This window comes from Hippocampus zosterae, chromosome 21 (genome assembly GCF_025434085.1).
Source record: "Hippocampus zosterae strain Florida chromosome 21, ASM2543408v3, whole genome shotgun sequence".
NCBI classification, from domain to species: Eukaryota; Metazoa; Chordata; class Actinopteri; order Syngnathiformes; family Syngnathidae; genus Hippocampus; species Hippocampus zosterae.
Genome location: NC_067471.1, coordinates 10,148,029 through 10,172,802, shown reverse-complemented (window position 1 = coordinate 10,172,802; position 24,774 = coordinate 10,148,029). Strand labels below are relative to the sequence as shown.

Sequence of the window (24,774 nt, the reverse complement as noted above, 5' to 3'; positions counted from 1 at the left end):
CTCTTAAATCTGTTTACATACAAAATGTACATCACATTATCCCATACAATAAACGTATTTCTTTCAAAACCCAGTGTTTTAATGGACTTCACTGTGCACTTGTAGCTAACAAATCGCAATTGCTAGCTAAAAACAAGGGACAGCAATGTAAATTAACGTCTGCCTGTAACTTCACTCCACCGATAGCTAATTGTCTTCATCATGTGGCTTGGCTAATTCATTCAGTTGACATTGCAAAAAATTTTAATCACACAGGAAACTAAATATTTTTTGTAATTCATTCTTAAATCGTTTCGGAGGTTAAAGTGCACCGACTGAACCATACAGTAACAATTTAGTTGCATAAAACAGAACTCAGATTTCTCAACATTCATTTTACCGTTTGAGTCACAACGAGGCCGTTTGTAACCAAGCGCGACAGCTTCCCAAGAAATTGTTTGGGATTATTTCGATGCAAGATTCGGTCTAAAGTGGGTTTGACAATTATGAGGCCCGTGTGTTTGTTTGTTTGTTTGTTTTAATAAACCCCCCAAAAACACTGTTGCAGTGAGAATTTCAGTCTAAGGACATTAAAATGACAACGTAAAATGTTTGTCGAATCCGACGGGGGGGAGGGAAGCAACAGCTTCCGTGAGTGGTAATTACCCCCTAGTTTCCTATTGGTTAAAATTAAAAACACGTGACCCAACGTGAATTAACGACAGCAGTTGTCAAAACTCCCAAGACGGAAAAGGAATTCAAACTGCGAAGAAAATGAAAATTATTTACAAGCTTGTGTAAACATGAGCTTAGTTAGGCAGAACATGGCAGATAAAATATTTGGCTGAAAAAAAAAAAAAACACGATACATTCTGTGCTTCTCGTTTGAAACAAACAACAAAAAAGGCTTCTGGTAGAAATCTTTTAAGACGACATCCAATCACATCGTGCCAAGAACACAAAAATACAACAATAAAAAAAATAAAACGTCACTGTACAAGCCGGTCGATTGCATGCATGGTTAATGTCATACCCGGTCGACTTTTAATTTCAAAATGATTTGTGCAACCTTGACATTTTGTCAATGTGCTTTGATGTGACTTAGCATCCTTAATGTCGTTGGCCTTTATTCTGTCTGAATCTCTAGGGGACTAATAACCCCCCCTCCCAAAAAAAAAACAAAAAAAACTAACCGTGAGTTTGGCAGTACCTTTCGACACCTCGAAGGAGTTAAGTCCAGCTTTACTCATACACAAAAGCACTGTTTGTTTGTTTTTAATCACCCGACCGGAAGTGATTATTAATTAACGTATTTCTGCAAAGGGTCCAGTTGAATGACCATAATAATAAAGTGCAGGGAGAGAAGAGCAGTCATGGAATAGAAGCCTATTTCGTACCACGTTGTGCTGAAATGCAAATTGTTCTCGCTTGAGTTGAGTCAGTCATCAGTCCAAACGGGTAATTAAAAGGCATATCTGGACCGAAAAAAAAAAAAAAAAAGACAGTATTTCACATTGACGCCAAAACACCAAAGCAAAGCAACCGACCAACTGTAAACTAACACAAAAGGCTTTTTTATGTGACGCTTAAAACATGGTCAGTTGACAATTTTCTTAAAGCTCCAGTTATGATAGTGAGGAATCACATCCCTGGAAGAGGATTTAAAAAAAAATGCACATTTTAAAAAAAGGAGAAAAAAAAAGACTATTTTGTCACACATGCAACGCGCACACAAGAGGAACAACAGAGTGAAGCAGTTAGTTGACCAGGGAGGACCAGCCCCCCTCCTCGGTATTCTGTTCATTAAAAAAAAAAAAAAAACATGTCCAGGAAGAAGTGGGACGGCGCCTGCAGCTTCGAGGGATGGGCGTCTAAATTTCGGCAGAGGTGGCGGCTGCCTGCGGCTTGCTGGTGGTCACCACCTTGGTGTACTGCGTGAAGATGGCCTCGAAGGCCTCGTCTCTGTGGATCATGGCGCCGAACACCAGCGGCTGGAGCAGACAGGGAGGAGGTGGGGGGCGGACGGCAAATTCTCAATTCAGTCATGTCTGATAGGAAACGACTGTTTCAGCACCATCGGTTCCGGGCTCGAGCCTTTGTATACTCTGTGTGCCTATGTGGGTTTTCTCTAACACTCTATACTGTCCTTAGGTGTGCCCTGCGATCGGCTGGCAACCATTTCAGTCACTTTCAGAAACATTTCAGGAAAATAATTTGTCATTTGTATTAAAAGACATTCTGCACACCATTGCAATGATTTAAAAAAAAAATATTTAACCATAATTTTTGCCTAAAATAGACTTCACTTGGTACCTTCTGGGTGGAAGGAGTTGCTATTGAGATGCCCATTCCACTTCCCGGTAGGACAGAGAGCACTTTGTACTGGAAATAAAGAAAAAAAAGTTTGACTTGCCATTACGAACTGGGATACTGCTCCATTTTTTTTTTTTTTTAGCACTAGTCACCTTTTGTATGTCAGTAATGTCCACCAGCTTGATGACTTTATTCTTCTTGGAGGAGCCCGACCTGGAACTGGAGCTCTCAAAGCACAAATAACTAAGGGGACACACAGAGGGTGGCATCATTAATTTCCCTTTTCAATGTCTTGAAAAAAAAGAAAAAAGAAAAAAAACCTTGGAGAGTTGCTCCACTTACTTCTCGGTGACGTAAAGCATCCCGTTCCTGATGTAGTCAGTGGGCATTTTTCGGTCACGGTTTATCAGGCAACACCTCCAGCCGTTCTCACACACTGGCGACAGACACATTGACCAATTAACAAAGCTCCTCATATTTCAGACCTGCAATGCAGCTTAGAAGAAAGAATGCGAGGGGCTTGTACAAAAGCTGCAATACAAGGCTCTCACCTGCCAGAGGGCGCTCTGACTCCGGCAGGTTGAAGATCTCGTGGAAGGCCCCCTTCTTGGTGCTGTGGGAGCGACCGGCCTCGTCCTCGCGGTTTACGCCGCACGGCGCCGCGGCCAGGCTCCCTCGGGAAGCCACAGGCTGCACCTAGAGACAAAGCGAGAACCAAAGACGGACGGAAGCAACACAAAAAGGAAAATTACGAGGGATTGGCAACAAGGACAGGTGGGGAACGTTTGACACGAGTGGTGGCCACTAAATGGGAGAGGGAATCTATCGCCTAACATTACAGTAGAGGCATCGAGCGCTGCTGCGAATGGCAAAAATCTCACTCCCAAAATCATTTGCTTCTGCTGATTTGGTTAGCAACAGAGCTCAAATGCACCCACCAGCTAACCCTTTAACATCCACGCGTGAACTCTGTCTTGTTTCGTGACAACTACTGATTAAAGCGACAGCGAGAGCAACTGCTACGGTGAACTGACGGTTCAAATGGGCTTAACGTCAACGTGTGTGAAGCAAGGCTAATATGAACCAAGGGAGAAACTACTTTTTCAAAAAGGTCCACTCCACTGACATCCTATTGACCACAGAGGGAGACACAGCGAGGGCCCTACCTTCTCTACGGCAGAAAGCTGAGAGAGAGAGAAAGGGCAGAGGACATCCTGTGACTGAGTCCACATCTCTCACACACACACACACACACACACACACACCTGTGATGTCCAAATACGTTGCAGGTCTCATCATCGAATGGGCCGCCACCATACATTCGTGACATTATTTTGACCAACAGAGGGCAGTAGTGGGAGGCAGATGAATCTCACAAGTTCGTGAAAAAATATATAAATATCAAAATTAATTTTAATATAGAAATTTGAGATGCACTTTTTTGGGGGGGAATTCCAACTTTTGAAATAAATCCAACTTTTCAAGCACTGCAATTTTGTTTTTATTTTATTGTTCACGTGGAGCATTTTTGTTCCGGCCGCGCTTTTACTTTGAAAATGCTCATGAAATACAACGGAGTTGTTTTTCTGCACCTGGAGTTGAGTTGAGGCCCGGCTTCCTTCTCAACCGTGACTCAATGCTTCTGAATTTATGTAACCCGACGCAGACGGGATTGTGACGCAACGACAAAGCCTTGAACAGGTACACACCTGATTAAACGGGCAGCTTTTTTTTGCATCAGCCGTGCAGAAATGAAAAGCGGAAAATAATCCCGCTCGCGCCATTAGGCATATTTTTTGCATGGCTAAGCCCTTTAGGATGATCTTGAACGCGGGTGGGGGGCGGTGGGGGGGCGTCCGCCGCTTACCCGGCGAGACACGGTGGCGTTGGTCCTCTCCTTGAGCTGGGGGTCGGTGGGGAGACTGTTCCACACGATGTACGGCGTGTCGTACTTGTCGCGCAGCTTGGGGCAGCTCTTGAACAGGAAGTCGATGATGAAGAATTTCACGCCGGCGTACAGGCCTGAAAAGGAGACGCACGGAACGATCACAACGCGAGACGATCTCGGAAGGAACTCCGAGTGCCCGGAGCCCGCGCGCGCCGATTCCTGTACGTATGCATTTGTTTGTGCATACTGAAGCAAACTCAAGTCATTTCAGCGAGGAATAAATCTTGTCGCCTTACCGATCATGAAGCCCATGAGCTTGTACGGCAGCACGCAGGAGGTGATGAAAGCCACCCACAGGCAGATGTACAGTTTACGGGTGCTCTCCGGTTGCACCCACATGAAGAGGCTGTGGAGGAAAAAAATAATAATAATAATAACAATAAAAACAGCAGATGTCTACTTTGTGGCTCGAGTTTCATGTCGAATGCTTACTTTTTTATCTTCTCTAAAACATCCGCCATCTTACCAAAAAGGTTCTGCAAAAAAAAAAAAAAGAAAAAAAAAGGGATGGGTCAACAACTACCACTTAAGTGGAATAACGAATAAAAATGGCACCTGTGCTTTTTGGGCAACGTCAAGGACAAGCTGAAACTTCTCAGACACAGTCAGGTCTTCCTTTGGAGGCTCCTGCAGAGCACAAATGCATTCGAGGTTCACCACCTAAACTAGAATTCTGAGCGAGCGCAAAAAAAAAAGCCCCAACATTCAAGAGGAAATATGGAACCAAAAACCACATTGCAATTAGAAACACTGCCAATGTGTACAGGATGGCAAATAAGCACTGAAAATGAAGAGGACCATAAAGCATCAACACCGTTTGAGCGGCACGTACCATGGGCTCAGAGACCTCAGGCACAATGCTCCACTGGATCCTCCAACCTCTGCAAAGCAAAACGACAGGCATACATCAGCTTCATATTTCTCGCTTTTGTGACTCGGCGGTTCGGCGCCTTACCTTGCTATGAGGTAATTTAAGGACAGGCGCAAGATGGCCAGGAAGAGGAACATGGGGAAGGCCCAGCCATGCCAAGCAGCATTCATGTAGATCTGCAACACAGTGGGCACGATTTTGGATGAGACAGCCGCGGTCCAGGCGTAATTAACTTTGTATAATGCGATACTTGTCATTGGGAGCGCTATTGGGGGGGGGGGGGGAATACTCACAATGAAGGCAATAGCTGAGGTGTAGACGGAGTGCCAACTGGATAAGGCGGAGAGGTTCCTCAAGAAGTTGGTGACAGGCCGAGCTCCTCGCTCTGAAACAGTCAGGACACCCCCCCCCCGACGTCAAATCAAGTCAAATAAATGCAGATTAGATCGCAGTTGTAATATTGAAAAGGGGGGGGGGGATGCAATCCGACTATTTTTTTTTTCAAAATCGAAAGCACTTACTGAGTCGCCGCATGTTTTCCGTCAACCTGGATGGGAAGACCACAACAGAAGCTCAGAACACACAAACAACTTTACCCGCAGAGCCACCATAAATCTGCTCGAACAACAACAACAACAACAACAAAAACGGCAGATCAATACCGGGCGAAAGACGAGTCGCATTCGGGTGCGCCCACCGCCCACCTTTTAGCACTTAGCGGTTCCTCAGCCTCCACCGCGCTCTCCTCGGGCTGGAAGCGGAAGTCCTCCACGTAGACGCCGAAGCGCTCGTGCAACCACTTTTGCAGCCGCGAGCGCCACACCTCCTTCTGCTGCTGCTTGTCCGCTTCGGAAAAAACACGACGGGGGTTTTCGTGTCAAGCGCGGTTGCGCTTCCTTTCAAATTCCCGCGATAATAACGTTCACAGTTCATCTTTAAGGTGGCTTGTGTAAACACACGTACGGCTAGGTCAAAACATGCTAATAATAGCAAAACAAACACACAAAAAATAAACATTTCCACCAGCTGACTATTGTGCACTTTCGTACCCCCCCCCCTTAATGACGTTAAAAACACACATCCAAGAATAACCCGCACTTTCCAAACACTCCCTTTCCTTTCCCACTTTGTATCTCACGTATACGCACCTCGTCATTTCCTGTTTGGAGAGACTTTCCCTGCAAACCCCTCCACTCATCTTGGCACTATTTATTCCAACCCCCCCCTACCCCCCCCCCCCCCCCCCCCTTGGGGTGAAGGGTCTTACCTGTTCCATTATTAGAGGGCGACTGTTGTTTTCTAGGAGGTTGCGGCGGAGAATCCTCTAGCCTGAGGTGGAAGAGTGCAAGCGGGTGTTACTTTCGCTTCCCAGTGGCAGGATAAAAACAATTTTTTTTGCTTTTGCTTTTGCTTTTGCTTTCAGTTGGCATATTTAGCTAGACACCAAACAGAATCAACCAACATTTTTTTTTTTTAAGAGGGGAGTTGCGGTTTTATTTTTCATTTCGATAAACCGTTGGTTTCTGTAATTGACATTGGGGGAAGCTGCGGATGGTCTTAAAGGAACCAAATAAAAAAAAAAAAACGGTCGAGCCCGTGGAAAGTTTTTTTAATGACTCATATCGTTGGGGATTGTTTGATTTAACGTTCTATTTAGAAACCAATCTGTGAAAATGGAATGCCGTTTCATTCTATTTTTGTGTCAGCTTCTTCCTCGATTATGGCGCACATGCAAAATGGGATGTGGTGGCGCCCCCCGTTGGCCGCGAAACCTGAATTAACGTACGCTTGGCATGCCGAGTTTTTTTTTTTTCCCCAGAGAAACAAAAATGTATCACATATTCTCAATTGGCGAAATTAAAATCGCCCGATAAAAATGTCAGTTGCTATCGGAGATTGCTCATTACATTGCGGAAATTTCCATACGCCGTATCTGGGCCAGCGCAGTCTACCGACGGCATTCGCGACTAAATTTAACTCGGCCCGTTCCTCTTCACACATGGAAACTTCCCAGCGTGACCAGAGTGGCTCTATTTTCAGCCACCGAGCGCCAGCGCCACCCTCGTTGGTTGGCGAATAGCGCCGATGGATGTTTACAACCGTTCCACAGGAGCATTCCCCGGAGGACGGGACAATCTGCTGAACCGTCTTTGGCAGTCTCGAGTTCAACGTTTCCGAGCCGCGAATTCCCTCGGTGGAATTTTGCCATCGACGAGCATCATCGGATCGTGACGAGGACGCTAGCGGTGCGCTTGGATGTGGTTTGGCTGTGGTTTAATGCGTCATTAAGGGATGACATGGAGAAATATGGCGCCCCCCCCCTTTATTTTTTTGGTTTGGATTGACTATATAAACCATTTTGACACAAAACGAGCAAAAAAAATACCCAATCACATAAAACGTAACTTCTCACCCAAGTTCTCAAGTTAATTACAATTACCCAAAAGCGCAACGGTGACATTTTGAAGCGGATGGAATTTTTTTTTTTATTTTATTTATTTTTTTTTAACTCTTTTCGGCTCATTAATTAAATAGAGTCAGAGGTTTGGTGGTTAAACATTTCAAATGCCGGCAATGTAGCGGTGGACGCTAATTGCGCGAGCGCGAGAGTGCCTTTTAAGCGAGCGCTAAACATTAGCATTAGCCGCAACGCGGGAGGGCTTTCGTTTTGGGCGTTGGGATCGTTAGTTTTATTGATCAGTTGAGAGGCTGACATTAATATTGAATGCGGCCCCCCATTTGTGCGTATCCGACAAGAAAATGTGACCGAATCGCTTTAAAATGATGCTGGAGTGAAAAGGCTTGGGAAATATAAGCGCTATCTTCCTGAAGAAGGTGTCAACGTTGTGGCTTTTTTTACCTGGACTTGAGCACGTCGCCCATCTTCTGCTCCAGGTCCAGCCGCTTGCTGCGCTCCCTCTCCAGCTCCTGCCGAAGGGAGTCCACATTGGTCTCCTCGCGCAGCTTCCTCAGCTCTTCCTCTGGAAGACACGACGGCCGTTATCGGGACCTCGACATATAAGCTGCCATGTTGGCCTTTTAGACGTGAATCCAAACATGGATTTGCGAGTCCGTTTAAATCGAACGCCTGCGACGACTCGTCCTTCCTGGCTTTTGTTTTTTTTCTCCGCACTTTCAGTCTTTCAACCTTCAGCTCCGACCCAATAATCCGCCCCGCCAGGCTCCAGCATCGAGCGGTCTCAGGTGTCGGGACTTTCTAGAACAACATGGGCTGCATTTCCTCCCGCTCCTTTGTCTGCCGGACTAAAGGGATGCATGAATATTTAAGGACGCAAGGCAATAAAAAGTGAGAACAAAAGAGGAAAAACACCCTCGAGCGGGGGGGGCGACGAGCGAGCCACTCTTTAATATCGCCGGAAAAAAAAATAAAAAAGCCTTCTCTCTTTCTAAATGATTTGAGACCAGTTGCGGCCGCGTTAGCAACTTCCTTTTCGTTCGCGCCGACCTGGCTTTTGGAGCGTCCATTTTGATTTGCGATTACATTCATGGATTTGCTTCTGTAAATGATTGCCCTCACAGCCCCCCCCTCCCCCAACCATTTTCTGCGTTGGTGTTGCATTGACGAGGTAGTAGGAAATTCATGTATGGGGTTCGGAAAGGTGGCCGAAGGGTTCTACGGCCTAATCGGCTTAGACGCTAGCTAGCTTATCAGTGCCAGGAGCGCAGCAGTCGTCGGCTAACCCTATTAGGATATTAGCTAACCCAAGCGAAGGGAACCAGAAGTGGATGAGTGGCATTCAAGCCACCCGTGGGGAGCGTGAATAGCCCAAGGCGTGACCAAGGACCCAATCCAGACCTTGACACATGAAACCAACTGAAAATTACACGACGTGTTGTTAGCTACCGGAGTCCAGAACGAAAAACCGCAGCCACGCGTGTCAGACTGATGACGTACAATCTCCGGCTCCTCCGAGGCCCTTTGCGATTATCCGTCAAATGAATAACGTCGTCGACACGCCTGTTTTGAATCTGAAACTAGATCGCGGACGCCGATGCCGACTTACTGAGGCCGCCGCTACTTTTGTGGCTCTTCAGCTTATCGACCGCTCCGGCGTAGAGCAAATCGAAACCGTCAAAGGTGAAGTCGTCCACCTTGCACTCCCTCGTCCGCCTCCGGACGCGACCGCCGGTCGGGACGCCGGAGCAGGAGCGGCTCGACGGGGAGCCCGTTGTCGGGTCGATCTTGAAACTGAGCCACGACTGCCACTTCTCCCCCCCCCTTTTCCAATTCGCACCCTCAAACGTCCTGTTGAGTCAACATGATCTCCTTCCAAGGCAACATCGGAGACTATTCTGCTTGCGGCCAGCAACCGGGACTGGACTGAGTGCACGAGGCACCGGGGGAAGGACAGGAGAGGGGGGGGGGGGGGCACCGGAGGTAGCGAGAGGTGGGGCCTGCACCATAATAGGGCAAGGAATCTGTAATCGGGCACAAGTACATTACGTTCCGAGATCGAGGAGGTCGGGCAATCTTGCGCGTTTCGAGTTCTATGGAGCCGGCAAAAATCACATTTCATCAAGGTTTGCCATGGCCCCAAAAGGGGCGGGGGGGGGGGGGGGAATACTGCGTGAACTTTTCCCAATCGGGCGCAGGGAACAATGGCGCTTTTCATTGGATGAAGGTGGGGGTCATTAAGGTTCGCGGAGCAAGAGAGACGGAAGCCAAGTTTCAGTTGTGGCAATCTCAGCGAGGGAGGGGGTGGGGGGGGACACAAAAATAAATAAATACATCAATAAAACGCTATCATTGGGTGTCAAGCCGTGAAAACACGATAGGAAGAAGTGTCATCCGGGCTTCATTTCGTCTTGTGACCGACAGTGGCTTCTTGTGCTCTGGCCGGCCCGTCTCACAAGTGACCTAAATTCCGCTTTCATCCCTTTTGGTTTCCCCCTTTGTGCCCACAACTTGCTGACTTCACGGCCAAATCAGCCCCGTCACCTCGCGGGCGGCCGCGTGACACGTTCAGCCATCTGCTCGTCTCCGCCGAGAACGCGAGAAGAGCACAGAAACCGTTCGCTTCTACAGCTTCCGAGAAACCGTGGATGAACATTTCAGATCATATGATCATTTTAGAAAAGGCGCACTGAAGATTTTTTTTTAAATATCTGGACGAGCTGCGTACAAATAACACCAGGATGGGATCACTCGGTTAATGTGATTCATCTCCGGATCTAAAGTGACCTTCAGCTGTGCTCTGATGTTTCGCCGCAGAAGTTTGTGTGTGTGTGTTTTCATCACGGCGTGAAATAGAACGGCAGCTAGGACAGCAACATTGATCGGCTGGTCAGTATAGAACGCTCCGTCGCCAATGACCTTCCATACGCGACTCCCCCACCCCAAACGAGATCGCTTTCAATCATCTCGTTGGAAACGACAACAAATCCCCCTCGCTCAAAGGCGAGTCGTGGCTTTCCCCGAAAGAAGCTTCCTGAGTCGACACGTTCCCTTCTTGTGATTCGTTCAAGGACGCCGGGGTTGCGCTATTGACGTGGCTAATGCATCGCGCCGTTCGGCCTTCGGAAATAGCCCAATAAAGGTTTTCAGTTGCTGGAACCGTATCGATTGTTTTGTTTTGGGGAGGGGGGGGGTTCCACCCCATACGGTGCTCTACTTGATGCACGCGATACTAAGTCCATATTTGTCATACACTGAAAGGGACGCTGGAAAAAAAAACCTCGAAGACCACCTTGGACAAAAATAGAAGAGTCAGACAGAAAGAGGAAAGAGGGGGGGGCGGTGTGTATGGCATCCAACCCGACGGGGGAGGTTTCAATGGAGACTGTCGGTTGAGAAGGAAACAGGAAGTGGACGCTAACCCAAGGGCAACAAACATCACCTGAGCGCTCCAACAAGGAAATTCTTCCAGGTACCAGAAAAACAAAAGACTAAATGATTTGAAAATCCATTTAAGAATAAAACTATAGCAGCAGACCCCCCCAAAAAAAAATTGAAAAAGGAGGACCAGCATCTTTTTTTGGGGATCTCATGTCTACATGGTTCCATATTAACCAATTAAGGAAGGGCATGGGTCACCGTGTCCGCAAACCATTTAGAATGGAAACGCGTACGTCCGGTGCGGGCCACAACACAATACACTTCCAAAGGGGGGGGGAGGGGGGTGTTTGTTTTCGCAGGCGGTGTGGGTCCCGGCATTATTTTGGGAAGGAGAGCCAAAAGACATGTTTAAGAACAAGAGAGAGAGAGAAGTTTCAACCCCCTCCCCCATGAAGCTCCGCGGCTCATTTCGACATAGTTCACTGGCACCAAGGTGCCACAATATGGCAGCTAAGTCATATTTTAGAGCGAAAACCGGATACGCAGACGTACGCGTACTCACGTAGAAAGTGTTTCTCCAGTAAGGCAATTTCCAAGTGTCCTTTGACTTCATTCAGCCGTTCCGACTCGGACCTCTGAAAGTCCTGCATCGCCGCGGCCATGATGGGAGACCCTGAACCGGCCTGTGAATGCGCACACACAGAAAGAAAAACATCTTTAAATTATACATGAAGGAAAAAAAAAAATCATTTTCTGGTGATTTCAAGACTAAGGCTACCTGAGCCGACACACACTACGCATGACTCACACTAGCGTTTCCCCTTCCTCGGTTCAGGTCTAGCTGAGAAGAGAGGTGTGGGGGGGGGGGCGAAAAACAAAAGGGAGTGTGGGGGTTCCTATTTTGGCAACACGTGCGCAAAGGCGGCTGGCTTTGACGCGAAGGATGAGGGACGTGCACGGACAAAAGGAGGGATGCTGGCGCAAGTGGCGACGGCTCGCCTCGGGTCCTTTAAGAGGCAGACGCGCACACGCCTGCGCACACTGCAGAGGCTTTGCCTCCCGCCAAACAATCACCTGACAATGCAGTTGGGGAGAGAAGAGGAAAAAAAACAGCCAAAAAAATAATAATAATAATAATTGGACGAAAGCCGTATGCCACGAGGTGACATACACTGATGAAAAACGTCACCCAATGAGGTATCAGTATTAATCGTGATTGTAATTAATTTCACAGCCACTCTCGCAGCTTCTTTAATCAATCGGGCTGCCTCGGCCGAGGGGTTACGTTAGGTCGAGCCTCGGCTTGCACTCGGCGTGTCCAAGGCGAATCTTGGAAAAATTGAAGTAGGCCGTGAATCGGTTCAAAACCTTTATTAGAAATGCACAATCATGTTTTTTTGTACAAAATTAGTATTCTAAGTTCTAAGTATGTGTTTTTATAGGATTATATTAGTTTTACTATAGGGAGTGATTTTTGTTTTGTTTTTTTTTTCAACCCACCCCTGCTTTTAAAAGCCCCATGGGGGTGGTAATGATCAGCCACGTGTGTGGAAGTGCAAATTAGCACTCTCCCAGTAACAACTACGCCTTTCTAAACTCGCTATTGGCTTTTTCGAGAGAAGACGCGCGCCAAAAAAAATAATAAAAATTGCAATGGCTAAACGCATCACCTCACAGCCGCCAAATGACGTGACATCAGTGCAGCCTGCGTGGGTTTCGACTGAGCCATTTGCGTACCGGGGGGGGACTTTCACAGCCGTAATGTTGAATGTGTTCAGGGATTGCGCACGTGTGTGTGTGTGTGTGTGTGTGGCACAGTGCCTATTTTAGCTTTTCTGGCTGTGAGTCATCTGCGTGGTGACGTGAATGACGCTCTCGCAGTGCGGTGGGCCAACACCGTCGCGCTCGCGGCAAAGCAAAGCTCAAGTGTATGCATTTAAAACGCACGTGAAAACACTTGAATGGGTCCTTGTCGGAATTTGGGGAGTGATCTGGGAGTCACTGGAGAAACCGTAGATGGGAAGAGAATAATTCAAAGTAAGAATGCAATCTCCGGGGTGCTTTCCAGTTTGGCGTGCTATTAATACATCATAAAGGCTCCTCGAAAAAAAAATAAAAAAAATACACAGCAGAGAGATCCATTCCTGTGAGTATCATTTGTCATGTTTGTATTTGCGACATGTGTGTGTGTTCAACTAGTAGTTGTTTGAAATCTTATGATGACCGCAACATGTATATGCTAATTTCCGTTAGCCAGCCTATGGCGCTTTACATGATATGTTAGCATGGAGATAACCGGCTCTCGAGTTTGATTTAACATGTCGGTCTTTATATAGTGAATGTTTTGCTCATTAGAAGAAAAAAAATAAAATAAACGGGGCCAATGAGAGAGCAAACAAGCACTATTTTTTGTTTTTGGGGGGTGGGGGAAAACCCACAAAGGGTGGGGAAATCCTGATTGATATTACCAAGGTGGATCTGAAATATGAAGCAAAAGCAATCTTCCACCTGCTCAGTCGGGTGTGGAGATCAGAGCAGAATAATTCATGAGTGCCTCAAAATACCACCGTGACAAAAGCATCCGGGGTCCGTCAAGGCTAAAACGGCGAAAACAATTTGGTGTGTCGTGTTTCGAGAAGCACCTACGGGGTCTCGCGGAGGCTCGTCGTTGGCGGCGCGCTTGGGCGGCACGTCGTCGCTACATTCGTTGTCGGAGGCGGGCGGCGAGTCGCCCAGCTCGGGGAAGTCGTCCCGCGTCCTCGGGCCTCGGAAGCGGATCTTGTCCAGCCGCTTGAGCATGGTCAACACCGCGCACCTGGGCTTTAGCTTAACATGGCGGATGGCAACCCTGTTGGGGGGGACCACAAACACAGCGTTGTGACAGTCGGCCTTCAGTCTGCACAGGATGCGCGCGTTTGTAACCCGTGACAACCATATCCTCTTCACCCGTCTGACACGTACGTGACCGCAGCGCATCAGTTGGCCTCATTTCCACGGTGGGCGTGATTGCAGGGGAGCAGGCAAAATGGCTGTGTTGCACTATCGTGCTATATTGACTGTTGGCAACTCGGTTCAGACTGTTCACACCAGCCGCTTTTTGTTGTTCATAAAACAAAAAAAAAATAGCAGCGTGATATAAAACACAAAAACAAACCAGTGACGTCACGAGCCGAATGCACCACTTGAAAAAAATGTCATCATGCCCAATTTGCGATTTGGAGTGTTCCTGTTGTATAACACATCATCTGTCATACAGGTTTTAAATTTTACATTATGATCTGCTGCAGGCTTGAGGAAGAAGAGAAAAGTCCCGCTGCATTCTTCATTCATTCATTCATACGACTGCTGCTGCAACCAACCTTGACTTGAATCGATGCCGATCAAACATTTATGTCCTTACATAACATAGCTGCTCGGAATAAAATTGAAATATAAAACAGAGACTTGCCGTTACAAATATGCGTAGCCTGAGTGAACTGAGATGCACCCGGGAAACAAATATGTCGCATTTCCCCATGCGACATGATCATAGCGACCTGCTCCTTTTTTGATTTATTTGTAGACAGCCCACCCACGCAGGCTCCCGAGACTGCAGCTTCAACCGGTGGGGCAGGTGTTGCCTGCGGGAGAGCGCGAATAAAAATGGCGCGAGTGGCAGGTCATTAAACACTTCCTTTTTCCGCACCGTGTCACGGCGAAATGAGCAAGTGAACACGCAACACTTTTGAGCTTGCCCTAAAAGCCCCTCCGAGGACTTTCCCTGAGAGCCAAATGCTGCCGTCATGTAAATTGACAGGTGAAACTGAAAACAAATGGAAGCAATGACACTAAAGAGGGGGGGGGGATTGAACTATCGGAATTAATTGGAGAACGTTAACTATTTTAAATGCTACTATTTAGAAATAACTTAACCGGCAATCATACGCACAGTAGGCAAGTGTGTCTGTTGTATTCGTCTGCCAATGACCTATAGTAGATGGAGGCTACTGTCGGTCGGCCATGCGGGTCACAGACGGCGCGCCGGCCAATCACAGCTGCTTGTGGCTTACGCGCTATAAAAAGGCTCTCCAGAAGTAAACCCGCCCTATATCAGCAGGTCAAAAATAGAATATATCATACAGAAGTAGGGCTGAACGATTTTTAAAAATAATCTGTAATTCCCCCCCCCCCCCTGTTAAATATCGCAATTTCCATCCAAAACAACATACTAGGTCATCCCCTCATTATCTGGGCTCTCCCCATGGGCGATTCCTTGACAAAGAGAGGGATTAACGTGGCCTTTAAATAACTCTTGCAGATTAAGCATCCCCAAGTGGTGATGGTAGAGAAGCATGTTTGCATTTTTGATATCTACTTGTGTGCTGCCCACCGTACTTTCCATGGCGGATGTGATCAAAGAATGTTCGAGTAATGCCTTGGGGCCAACATCAAGATGGCCGAGCAAATCCAAAATGTGCAGAGGCAACACCGGGTCAGGTCTGGCGCTTAACTTTAGTCACTCAGCACTCCAAATAATGACATTTAGTAAACATGTTCATCATGTAATTACTGCTGCCAACTCATACGCTGCGATTAGATCATCGCGGCGGTTACATAAACAAGAGATGATCAATAGGTTGTGAACAGCAGGTCAATTTCTCAAGTGGAAAATACAGTGGGGAGTGGACAGCTGTTTTCAAATCCAGATTGAAAAAACGCAACAACCCTCACATAAAATGAAGTATGGGTCATAATTGTTTTAAATCAAGTGTAGACGGGCCGGTGGGGTTGACAGACAAATCTGCTTTCCTTCCAATGTCAAGTGGGAGTACTTTTTTTTTTTTTTTGTGGCATGTGGCATGGAGGCGTCATGGAATTTGAACCGTTCGCGCTTCCTACGTGCACCAAGAATGCACCACAATAGCCACTTAGAAACAATCTGTAAGATTTCTTTGCAAGCTTAAAGGTAAAGATGTGTATGTTATATTTTTGCTCTCAATTTTGGGGGTGGTGCTTTGTTTTTTAATTTATTTTCGATTTCTGTTTTTCAAAGTTTTCAGATTTATGGTTTTTTTTCTGTTTTTCAAAATATGTTTGAGGGGTGGCGTTCATTTCTCTTGTTTTTTTTTATTCCGTTTTAATGACTTTTTTCTATTTATTAGATTTTTTTTCAGTTGTTAAAATATTCCACAAACATTTTTTTAGATTCAGTTATAGAGGTTGTTCGTGGACATGAAAAACAACAAGTATAATTAAGTAAGTGGTCGTGGAGGAGGGCAATAAATATTTTGGTACTGCTGAACCACCACAGAGGGCCCAGCTAGCATAACGCAGCGCCGAATTGCCGCGATCACGGTAGACATTTGATTTTGGTTAACAATTTCATTTTTTTTTAATTAAGCAAACGACGCATGAAATATAGAAATACACCGTCATTTTGTCAGGTATACTTCCAACACCACGGCACGTGACACAAACCGCCCAAACTGCCCTTAAAAAAAAAAAGACATTTTCTTACCCAGCGCGTAAATCGTAGCAAAGTTTCATGAACACTGAGATTGTCCTTCGTTTATCCGTCAGTACACCTGCTGCTCAGGACGTCCAAGGGGACCGCCAGTGTCGCGGTGGAAAAAAAATGCTCCCGTCGCTCAGTCAGTCCATCACGGCAACGTCCAAAAGGACCACTTCTCTTTTTTGTGCGCGTGTCCTGGACGGCGTTGAAGGCAGGAAACAAAAAGAAAATACCAGTGTCGTCGCTCCAGAATGAAAAGCGTCGCCGGAAGCTTCAGCCAGCACCGTTAGCCTCAGCCCGAGGCTTGCAGTGGTAACGCTAGCTTCGTCTCCCGTTGCCTTCGCACTGGTGACAGGCAGGGAAGGGCCACGGAAGTGACGTCAGAGGGACCTATTAAAGTGGCTTCCTTCGGGAGGGAGACCCCACGTGCACAATTTGTCACGTAAACAAATGTTTTTTTTTTAATGGTAAACATAAGTACGCATAAGTAATGCAACATTTTCATTTAAATGACCATGTGGTCTCATTAACGTTTCTGTGTTACTATATTCTGGTCGGTGCAAAGGTTGTTTTGACAACGGAGTTGTTACGTCACAACGGACCGGAAAAGCACAGATAACCATTCAATTAGTTTTTCATGATAAACAATGTGGGGTTGGGGGTTATAATCCATTAATTCGGATCAATTATTTATATGATTCAGATTTTTTTAGTCTCTTGGATAACCACGAATAGCTATGGGATTCTTTGTTATTTTGATGGTTAACATTGAGTAACTTGGTATTTTCTTTTTTACTGTAAAAATCAAGTGCGGCTATACAAATAAAGTGGATTTACTGCCTTTTGTACTATGTATCCTGTCACATTCTAAGAAAAGGCCGACTGAGATTTCATGGCTACTATATTTCCTATTGTGAAGGCTCAATTTCGATTATTGGCCACGAGATGGGGGCAGCCCGTCGCAAAGGAGAATTTCAATTATATTATATTCTCGGATCCTCCACTAGATGGAAGAATTGCACTTCTAATATATAAGGTGGTTGGGTCACCTGTAAATTCTCGTTACTAGGTACTTGTTTGGCATGAATAAGATCACATAGTTTAATACCCGTGTTTCATTAGGCAAATAAATATGTGACGCACAAACATGTTATACTTTCGATATCCTTTCAATTTCAAGGGAGGCATCAGTAGCCAAGACAAAAAAAGCCCCAAGTAGGCTTGCAAACTGACTCGGCCTTCTAACCTTTCACATAATATGCTTACCTGGTGGTAGCGGACGTGTGAACTGAATCAAATCGAGCCAACTGTTCATTTATGAAGAGCCCATGCATCATCCCCAACCTGCATAACGCCGTACTGCCTCTCCCCCAATCTGCCACGTAAACCCGAAAAAAAACATTCCTCTCATTAACGTACTGGACAATATCTTGTGGCTTACCTCGCAGTGCCGGCGGGCCTCTTGTGAGTGGTCTGAGCAGTGGAAAAAATGTCAGGAGAGACAGGAACAGCTCTCCATAACCTTGTACGGTAACGCTCTTATCAGCACTCACCGATATTCTTTCATCTCTCGGGTGGCACTCACACACACACACACACAAAAACATTAAGTACAAAGTCAACATCTTTAATTTGTCAGACTTAACTCCAGTGTCTTAGAACCGTAAAAAATAAATATACATTATGTTACAAAACATTTCCAGTGTCCCAACGTTACAAAAATAACCACGTCTTAAAACAATATTGATCACACAGGCGGAAACAAGACGAAGGCACCCTTGTGAGTGGTAAACATAACTTAAAGAGTAGCTGCGAGGTGGATTCTGGTCTTTCAAACTGGAGAATTCCATCGTGAATCTTCACGCTAAATGTGAGAAACGGCTTTATAGTGCTTCAGTGTTTCCATCCTTCCGTTAGTGCTCTTTCTTCTCAACTTTAAACGCATTTGGGAGGCCTCAACGCTCATCTCCTGATTGTTCAAGTTTGATTAAAAAAAAAAAAGTAGATGCTTTTCCGCCATCTTTTCACCAAATTTGAGAGCTTTACCCCAAGTTCAAAAGTAAAACAAAAGGAGCACTTTTTTTTTGCCTCTTTTGAAATCCTATGGGACTAATGTACCAACGTGTTTCCTACCAGTCACACTTGCAATACATACCAAGGGGGGCGTGTCTTCAACTTTCGAGTCTCTGCTTCCCCGCCCCCCAATTTTTATTCCTTTGATGCATTTGGCACTCCGGGTTCCATCCTCCTCCTCCTCCCTCTTGTTCCCTTTATCATTCCTTCTTTCCTTCGAATTGGGTTAATACTGATCTCCGGACTCGTGGGTCTCTCCCGAGGGTCCGGTCTCCTCTTCTCATAATGGTGGGCTGGTCTGGATGTCCCTAACAGGTCAGATTGAAGTCTCGTTAACGTTAATACATGCAAAGTAAAAAAATGGAATTAAAGACAAATTTTAATTGAAATGATGAAAATGAAATATAAACAAAAAAAATGCTACATTTTATATTATCTATATTTAGTGATGTAGGACATCCTCTATTTGTATATATTCATATAAAATGGAGATATAATATAATATAAATACACTCACTCTTCTGTGCCGTTGCTGCCGTTGACCGTCGCCGACTTCAAGTGCATCGCCATCCCGCCGTTAGTGTCGCGGTAGACGCCCGCCGGCGATGAGGCGACGGCGATCTGCGAGCGTGGCGCCACGGCCGGTTTGACCAGCGACCCGTTGTTGCCGGGGCGACCGCCGCCGTCGCTGGAGGCCAGCGAGGGCCGGCGGGACGACGGCGCCATGATGTTGACCGACGTTGGGGACGGGGAGGTTGCCATGTTGTAGTTTGGCGGTGGCGAGGTGATGGTGGGCGAATTGTAGTCGCTCAGCTTCTCCCGGAGACGGTTCTTCATGTTCTTGTCGGTCAGGGGGGGCGGGTAGCTGATCTTGTTCTTCAGGATCCCTGGCAGTAACAGATCATTTGGCATCCTTCTTTGGGTTTGTAATTGGAGAAGAAAAAAAAAAACGGAATTTTTCTCTGACCTTTTCTCTGTTCGGGTTGGTGGTTGCTATTAGTCTGACCGGTGGCCGTCACGGCCTCCTTGGTGTTTCCGGCCACGTGCTTGTCTTGGTCCTGAGGGGTCTCGAGCCTACCCCGGTCCACAATGTGGTTGATTTTGCTCTCCGGGTGGAGCTCCACATTCACTTTGGTCTCCACACGCAGGCGCTCCGGAGCGCCGGGCTCCTCGCTGTCGCTGGCCGTGTTGGCGTCCGTCGGCCAGTACGGCATCACGTGATTGGATACTGGAGGGGTTGACGTTTAATAATGAAAAAAGTCTTCATCGACTATCAAAAATAATCATCAATTAATTTGATCATTGATACATTAATTGTTACCACTATATGTTTGTGTTGACCCCAAATAAAATATTTGCTTACGACGTTATTGCCCTAGTTTGAGCATTTTTTGGGGGCTGTTTTAAAATAAAGGGACTGAATTACCTTTTTTCAATCAGTTTTCGCATTATTTAATGAATCAAACTTGGCTGAGTGTTGAAATGTTCTCCCGAGCGGGTTCAAACAAAAACGCTTAACCTTTAGGCGTGCTGTGAGCCGGCTGCCTCTCGTTGTTCCACTTGGGCTTGACGTCCATGTCGTCGTCCTCGCTGTCCGACGAGTGCGACGAGGCGTAGGAGGAGCTGTTCTCGTCCAACGACAGCTCGCTGTCCGAGTCGGAATCTGACGCGAGGAGAAGGAGGCACGGTGAGATGAAAAAATTCAACAACTTCAATCCTTTTTTTTTTTTTTAAACACACGCTCACCGTCTGCCTTGGAGCCACTTCTGTGGAAGAGAGGCCCGTCGAGATCCGTGTGCCCTTTGGCCGTTCCGGATGAGACGCTGGGTTTCTGGCCCGACTCCTCCCTGCATTGACGAAAAAAGACAGAGAAGGAATCAAGGGAATTTTTAAAGACCGTTCAAATGTCAGTTCTTGCATTCCTTGCTGTGCACCTGAAGCTGAGACGAATTTGGCTGGAGGACAAAATACGTTGCGACTCTTTGAACGAGAGCCACAAAGACAAATGCATGCGCGTGTCAGTCATAAATTCCCTTCTCTGCAGTTATGCTCCAGTCTCATGCCTACTGCTCGCGGGCCTCCGGTACCAGGCAGCACGCCACCTTTCTCCCCGCCCTCCCACGGCATCCCTTAACCTCGGGGGGGTCAGCTCATATTACCCCGACGACAGATTTATGAGCAGGGGCCTAATCCAAGACCTGTTAAACCCCTCTGAAGCTGCTGAACGAGTGCCCCTGACTCACTTAAATGATCTGATCACAGAGAAAAATAATTGAAGGGACATTTGTCAAGAGTTGGGGGGGGGATGCATCACGGAGTGGGCGTTGCTGTACCTCCAGAGCGCGTAAGCCCGGTAGCTGCTGCGGCTCTTTCCTGACCTGAGCGTGCTGTCCAAGGAGACGGTGGACTCGCCCACGGCGGCGCGGTACACGTGGCCGTCGTCCGTGTTGTTGCAGTTGAGGGAGCGCTGCCAAACACCCCGGACGAGTCAGCGAAAAAGCGCAAACAAAAAAAACGGTAGTTTGAGCAGTGTACTGCGCACCAAAAAAAAAAAAAAAATGCAAGCGGTTACTCACTGTGAGCAAAGAGGCCCTCGTGGCGGTTGTCTCGTCGGGGAAGTTCTTCTTCCCCGTGAAGACGTTCTTGAAATGCTTCCTTACGTCTTTGTTGAAGACGATGTGGAAGAAGAAGATGAAGACGCCCTGTGAACCGAAGGCGATCGCGTTCAACGGCAGCCCCAAACTGCACCGCGGAGGTCAGGCGGTTCGCAATCAACGCCGTCTTGACGCTCGACTGCGCGCGAGTGGCACTTTTTTTTTTTTTTTTTGTGGCACTCGGGAATCACCTGCAGACAGCTGAAGCCGGCGAACAGGTAGTGGAAGGTCAGCACGTCGCTGTTGACCGCCATCAGGCCCAGCAGCCAGGTGGCGCTGATGAGCAGCAGCAGCAGGAAGGCCATTCGAAGTGCTGGGCTAAGGTGGTACACACACACACACACACACACACACCAAGATTCACGGCAGATGATTAAAATGTTACGGCTTTACTTGATCTCATCGCATTATAATTCACATGATATTCGTAAAGAACATCGGCGCTTACATGGCGCCTGACTTCTCAACCGCCTTCTGCCTGCGACCACAGGAAGCCTTTGCGGCCAAGATAAAGATCACAATGTTCACCTACGGATACAAAAAGAAAAATTTTTTTGAAAAATCCGAAGGAATTCTGTGCTGATGCTTTAGTAGCAAAAACACACACACACCAAAACCACGACGAATATGGGTCCCGCAAAGCTCCAAATGAGCGTGTCGTGCACGGACAGCCAACAAAAATCCGGGTTGCCGTAACCCTGCGGGTCCAGGCCAACGGCCAAGCCTAAAACACAAGGAACCCAAAACTGATCAATGAAGAACTGAACCCAATGAAGAGTCCGGGAAGCTGATTAAAAGCGAAGCTGGGGGGGTTTATTGTTTACCGGTGATGATAGCCGGGATGCCCCAGCCCATGGCGTAGTAGAACCTCATGTGGCCGTGGTTGATGTTGCGCAGCTCCGTCAGCATGCGGTAGATGTGCAGACCCTCCACGAACATCCACGCAAAGGTGCACATGTAGAAGTAGTGAAGGAGGATGGCTATGACTGTGCACACGAACTGCAAAGGGAGGAATTAAAAAAAAAAAAAAAATTAAGGGGGGCATAGAGTTTAAAATTCGTCCCTCCTGCTTCCCATGGCGTTATTTTCGACTGAAAGAAGGAATGCACTTAAAAAGAAGAGTTGCGATGTCTGTATTTATGGCGGGCGAGATCAGAAAGCCCGAGAAACTTATTTGGCAGCCTGATCAATCATCCTGCATGAGGTCCACCCCCCTCCCCCCACCCACCACCCCACCTGTTCAATTACAATTTGAAAACAAGCCAAGAACCTCACACACTCCAAACTAGGACGCTTCATGAATGGTTACAAGCGCTGGATGTCGATGTGAAGTGCCGGAACACCAACAATGACCCATTAGCCGCCCCCCCCACCCCCCACCTCTGGAGGTACAAAGAGTTCTTATCTCCACCAGGGTAGACTAAAAGCACATTTAAATCCCGCTGTAATGACTCCCCAAGACATGAAAAGTGTCCAACTCCCTCCCCCCTCCCCCAAAAAAGACACATGGGAGAGATTTATCAGGTGAAATTAGAATGCTTGCCTCAGGGTCTCCCGCTATGAGGCCTGCTTCTAGACACAGGTACCAGTCGCAGCATGTCTCCACCAAGGGAGGTGCATGTGTGTGTGCGAGTGTGTGTGAGTGTGTGTGAGTGCAGACTTCAAAGTATTCCAACATCTTATGATCCCACATGAGAAGTGTGTGCAAACTGTAAACGTCCCAAGCTACGACTGGCATTTGACTTGAGACCATGAGTTCTCCGATTGGCAAAATTATTTACGATGGTAGGAACCGGTGTGGCAGTAAAAAAAAATAAAAATAAAAATAAATAATAATGACACATTTCCTCTCACCGGGTTGTCGGTCTGATTGATGCCGAGGAGGAAGACGAGCTCGGAAAAGAAGAGCGCCGCCACTAGGTTCCTGTGGATGACGTGGAGGTTGGAGCGCAGCCGGCGCAGCAGACACAGCAGGATCAAGGTGAGCAGGAGCAGGAACAGGGAGACGGACACGGTGGCGTAGGTGACAATCTTCAGGGGGAGAACGTCGCCGTGCTGCGAAAAGGAGCGGGGGGAGAGAAGTTTTCCGCAATGTTCCAATCCGTGAACGTGTGACTTCGCTACCTCTCTTTTGGACACGTCCATGAGCACGGCGAAGCTGGTCATGTGGTTACACTGACAGCTAATGTGGCTGTTGTTCCTCTCAAGCACCTCGCAGCCTTTGGAGGACCAACCGCCCGTCCCTCCGATCCTAAACACGTATATCGACGCAAAACGATGATGCAAAAAATAAAAAATAAAAAAAAATAAGGCACAATGGCACACGATGGGGTTTTTCGGTGTCCAACGCACGCAATGGAGTGGTTCCAGAAGACGCAAACGGGCTTGGTCCTCTCCTCCGTCTCCAGCAGCGAGTACTCCAGCGTGATGGGAGGGTCCAAAATCAATGGAAGAGGCGGACCCTCGCTGTGTACGGCGGCGCTGACGATTGCCGTGTTGATCACCGGGCGGTTCGGGACCCTGGGAAGACGATATATCAGGGAAGAAATCAGATGCAAATCGAGTAAAAACCCTGATCCGGATACATGGTGAAAAGATTTGTGTCTACCTTAGACTTCTGCGATCCGGGTCAAATCTTTCTGGAAGCAGCGTCCCCAGTGACTTGTACACTATCACCACGGCAACCGGGAGATGGACAGCCGGCACGAGGTGGCGGCGGCTCCTGTCGTACGACGTGTGACCCTCCGCCGGGGAGGTCCCGGTCTGGGCTGCTGGCGCCGTTGTGGGCTCCACTGATTCGGACGAGCGCATCGTTGAAGAAGCAAAGAAAGCACAAGCGCATGGACGCGAGTGTCGATTTCTTACCTCGGGGCCACTGGCGTTGGAGGTTGAAGTGCGGGAAGTGCACAGAGGATTCGAGCTCTTCCGGGTATTCCTCCTCAATGTCGTGGAAGCGGGGGAACGTGGCCTTACGGGGGTCCGTCACGTCCAGGTAGTCCACGGAGAATACTGCAGGGGGCGCAAAAGGGAAGCTCGTCTCACCGCCGACAAGTCTGTGGCGTCATACCGCGGCGTCGTATTAACTCACTCATGTTGTCCGTCACAATGGTGAAGGGTTTGAGGTAGGTTTTCCTCACGTTCCGCGCAAGAGTGTTTGCGTAGTCCTCAAAATTCCGCAGAAGGTGGGCAGTGCCGCCGTCCGTTTTCTGGATTTGCTCCCAGTGCGCTTTCGTGTCCGGGTCCAGTATGGCACTTCCGGCTCGAACCAAATTCTAATCAGAGCGCATTAACGACGGCGTATTGTTTGAGTGTCACGGTCGCTCCCCCCCCCCCCCCGTCAAAAGAAATCGTTCCATTAACGAGAGTCCTGCAAAGTAATCGTCTCCGCTAACCTCGTTGAATTCCGCATCCTTCGCCGCAGTGAGTTCGAATCCCGCCTGCCGGCTCTCGTAGCGCAGCACGCGGTTTAGCAGCTGAGCGGCCGTCTTCAAGTCGTTGCCGTAGTAACCCTTGACGTCACCCGTGGCGCCGCGCAGCGAGCGCACGATGCTCCCGGCGCGCTCGCCGTCCATCCTGGAACCGTTTCGACGGAGCTCTTCGTTCTGGGCGAGGAGAAGTCGTTTTTTTAAAAGATCAGCCGGTGGAGGT

At 47.6% G+C, this 24,774-nt stretch overlaps 2 protein-coding genes across 3 annotated transcripts; both read right to left on the bottom strand.

Moving 5' to 3' along the window:
- On the bottom strand, positions 1–16,639 carry LOC127594018 (GRAM domain-containing protein 4-like). Of its 2 annotated transcripts, XM_052055850.1 has the most exons (20): positions 16,406–16,639; positions 13,555–13,756; positions 11,471–11,591; positions 7,972–8,092; positions 6,379–6,440; positions 5,816–5,957; positions 5,633–5,658; positions 5,405–5,496; positions 5,196–5,287; positions 5,073–5,121; positions 4,796–4,867; positions 4,673–4,716; positions 4,477–4,586; positions 4,160–4,314; positions 3,459–3,476; positions 2,844–2,988; positions 2,635–2,728; positions 2,445–2,535; positions 2,293–2,361; positions 1–1,970 (listed from the first exon to the last, which is right to left on the bottom strand). In XM_052055850.1, the coding sequence occupies exons 1-20, from the start codon at positions 16,432–16,434 to the stop codon at positions 1,851–1,853; spliced, it is 1,854 nt and encodes a 617-aa protein (XP_051911810.1). In that variant the 5' UTR covers positions 16,435–16,639; the 3' UTR covers positions 1–1,850. The 2 variants fall into 2 exon arrangements, with proteins under 2 accessions (XP_051911810.1, XP_051911811.1); XM_052055851.1 differs by lacking the exon at positions 3,459–3,476 and having other exon boundaries at positions 16,406–16,637.
- A 1,366-nt stretch (positions 16,640–18,005) lies between these two features.
- On the bottom strand, positions 18,006–24,729 carry LOC127593604 (cadherin EGF LAG seven-pass G-type receptor 1-like). Its single transcript, XM_052055154.1, has 18 exons — positions 24,519–24,729; positions 24,215–24,398; positions 23,992–24,135; positions 23,735–23,918; positions 23,479–23,646; positions 23,251–23,377; positions 22,981–23,181; positions 21,951–22,125; positions 21,738–21,850; positions 21,575–21,654; positions 21,318–21,444; positions 21,049–21,174; positions 20,806–20,939; positions 20,219–20,319; positions 19,992–20,135; positions 19,440–19,700; positions 18,990–19,359; positions 18,006–18,780 (listed from the first exon to the last, which is right to left on the bottom strand). The coding sequence occupies exons 1-18, from the start codon at positions 24,696–24,698 to the stop codon at positions 18,753–18,755; spliced, it is 2,847 nt and encodes a 948-aa protein (XP_051911114.1). The 5' UTR covers positions 24,699–24,729; the 3' UTR covers positions 18,006–18,752.
- Positions 24,730–24,774: the final 45 nt, after the last annotated feature.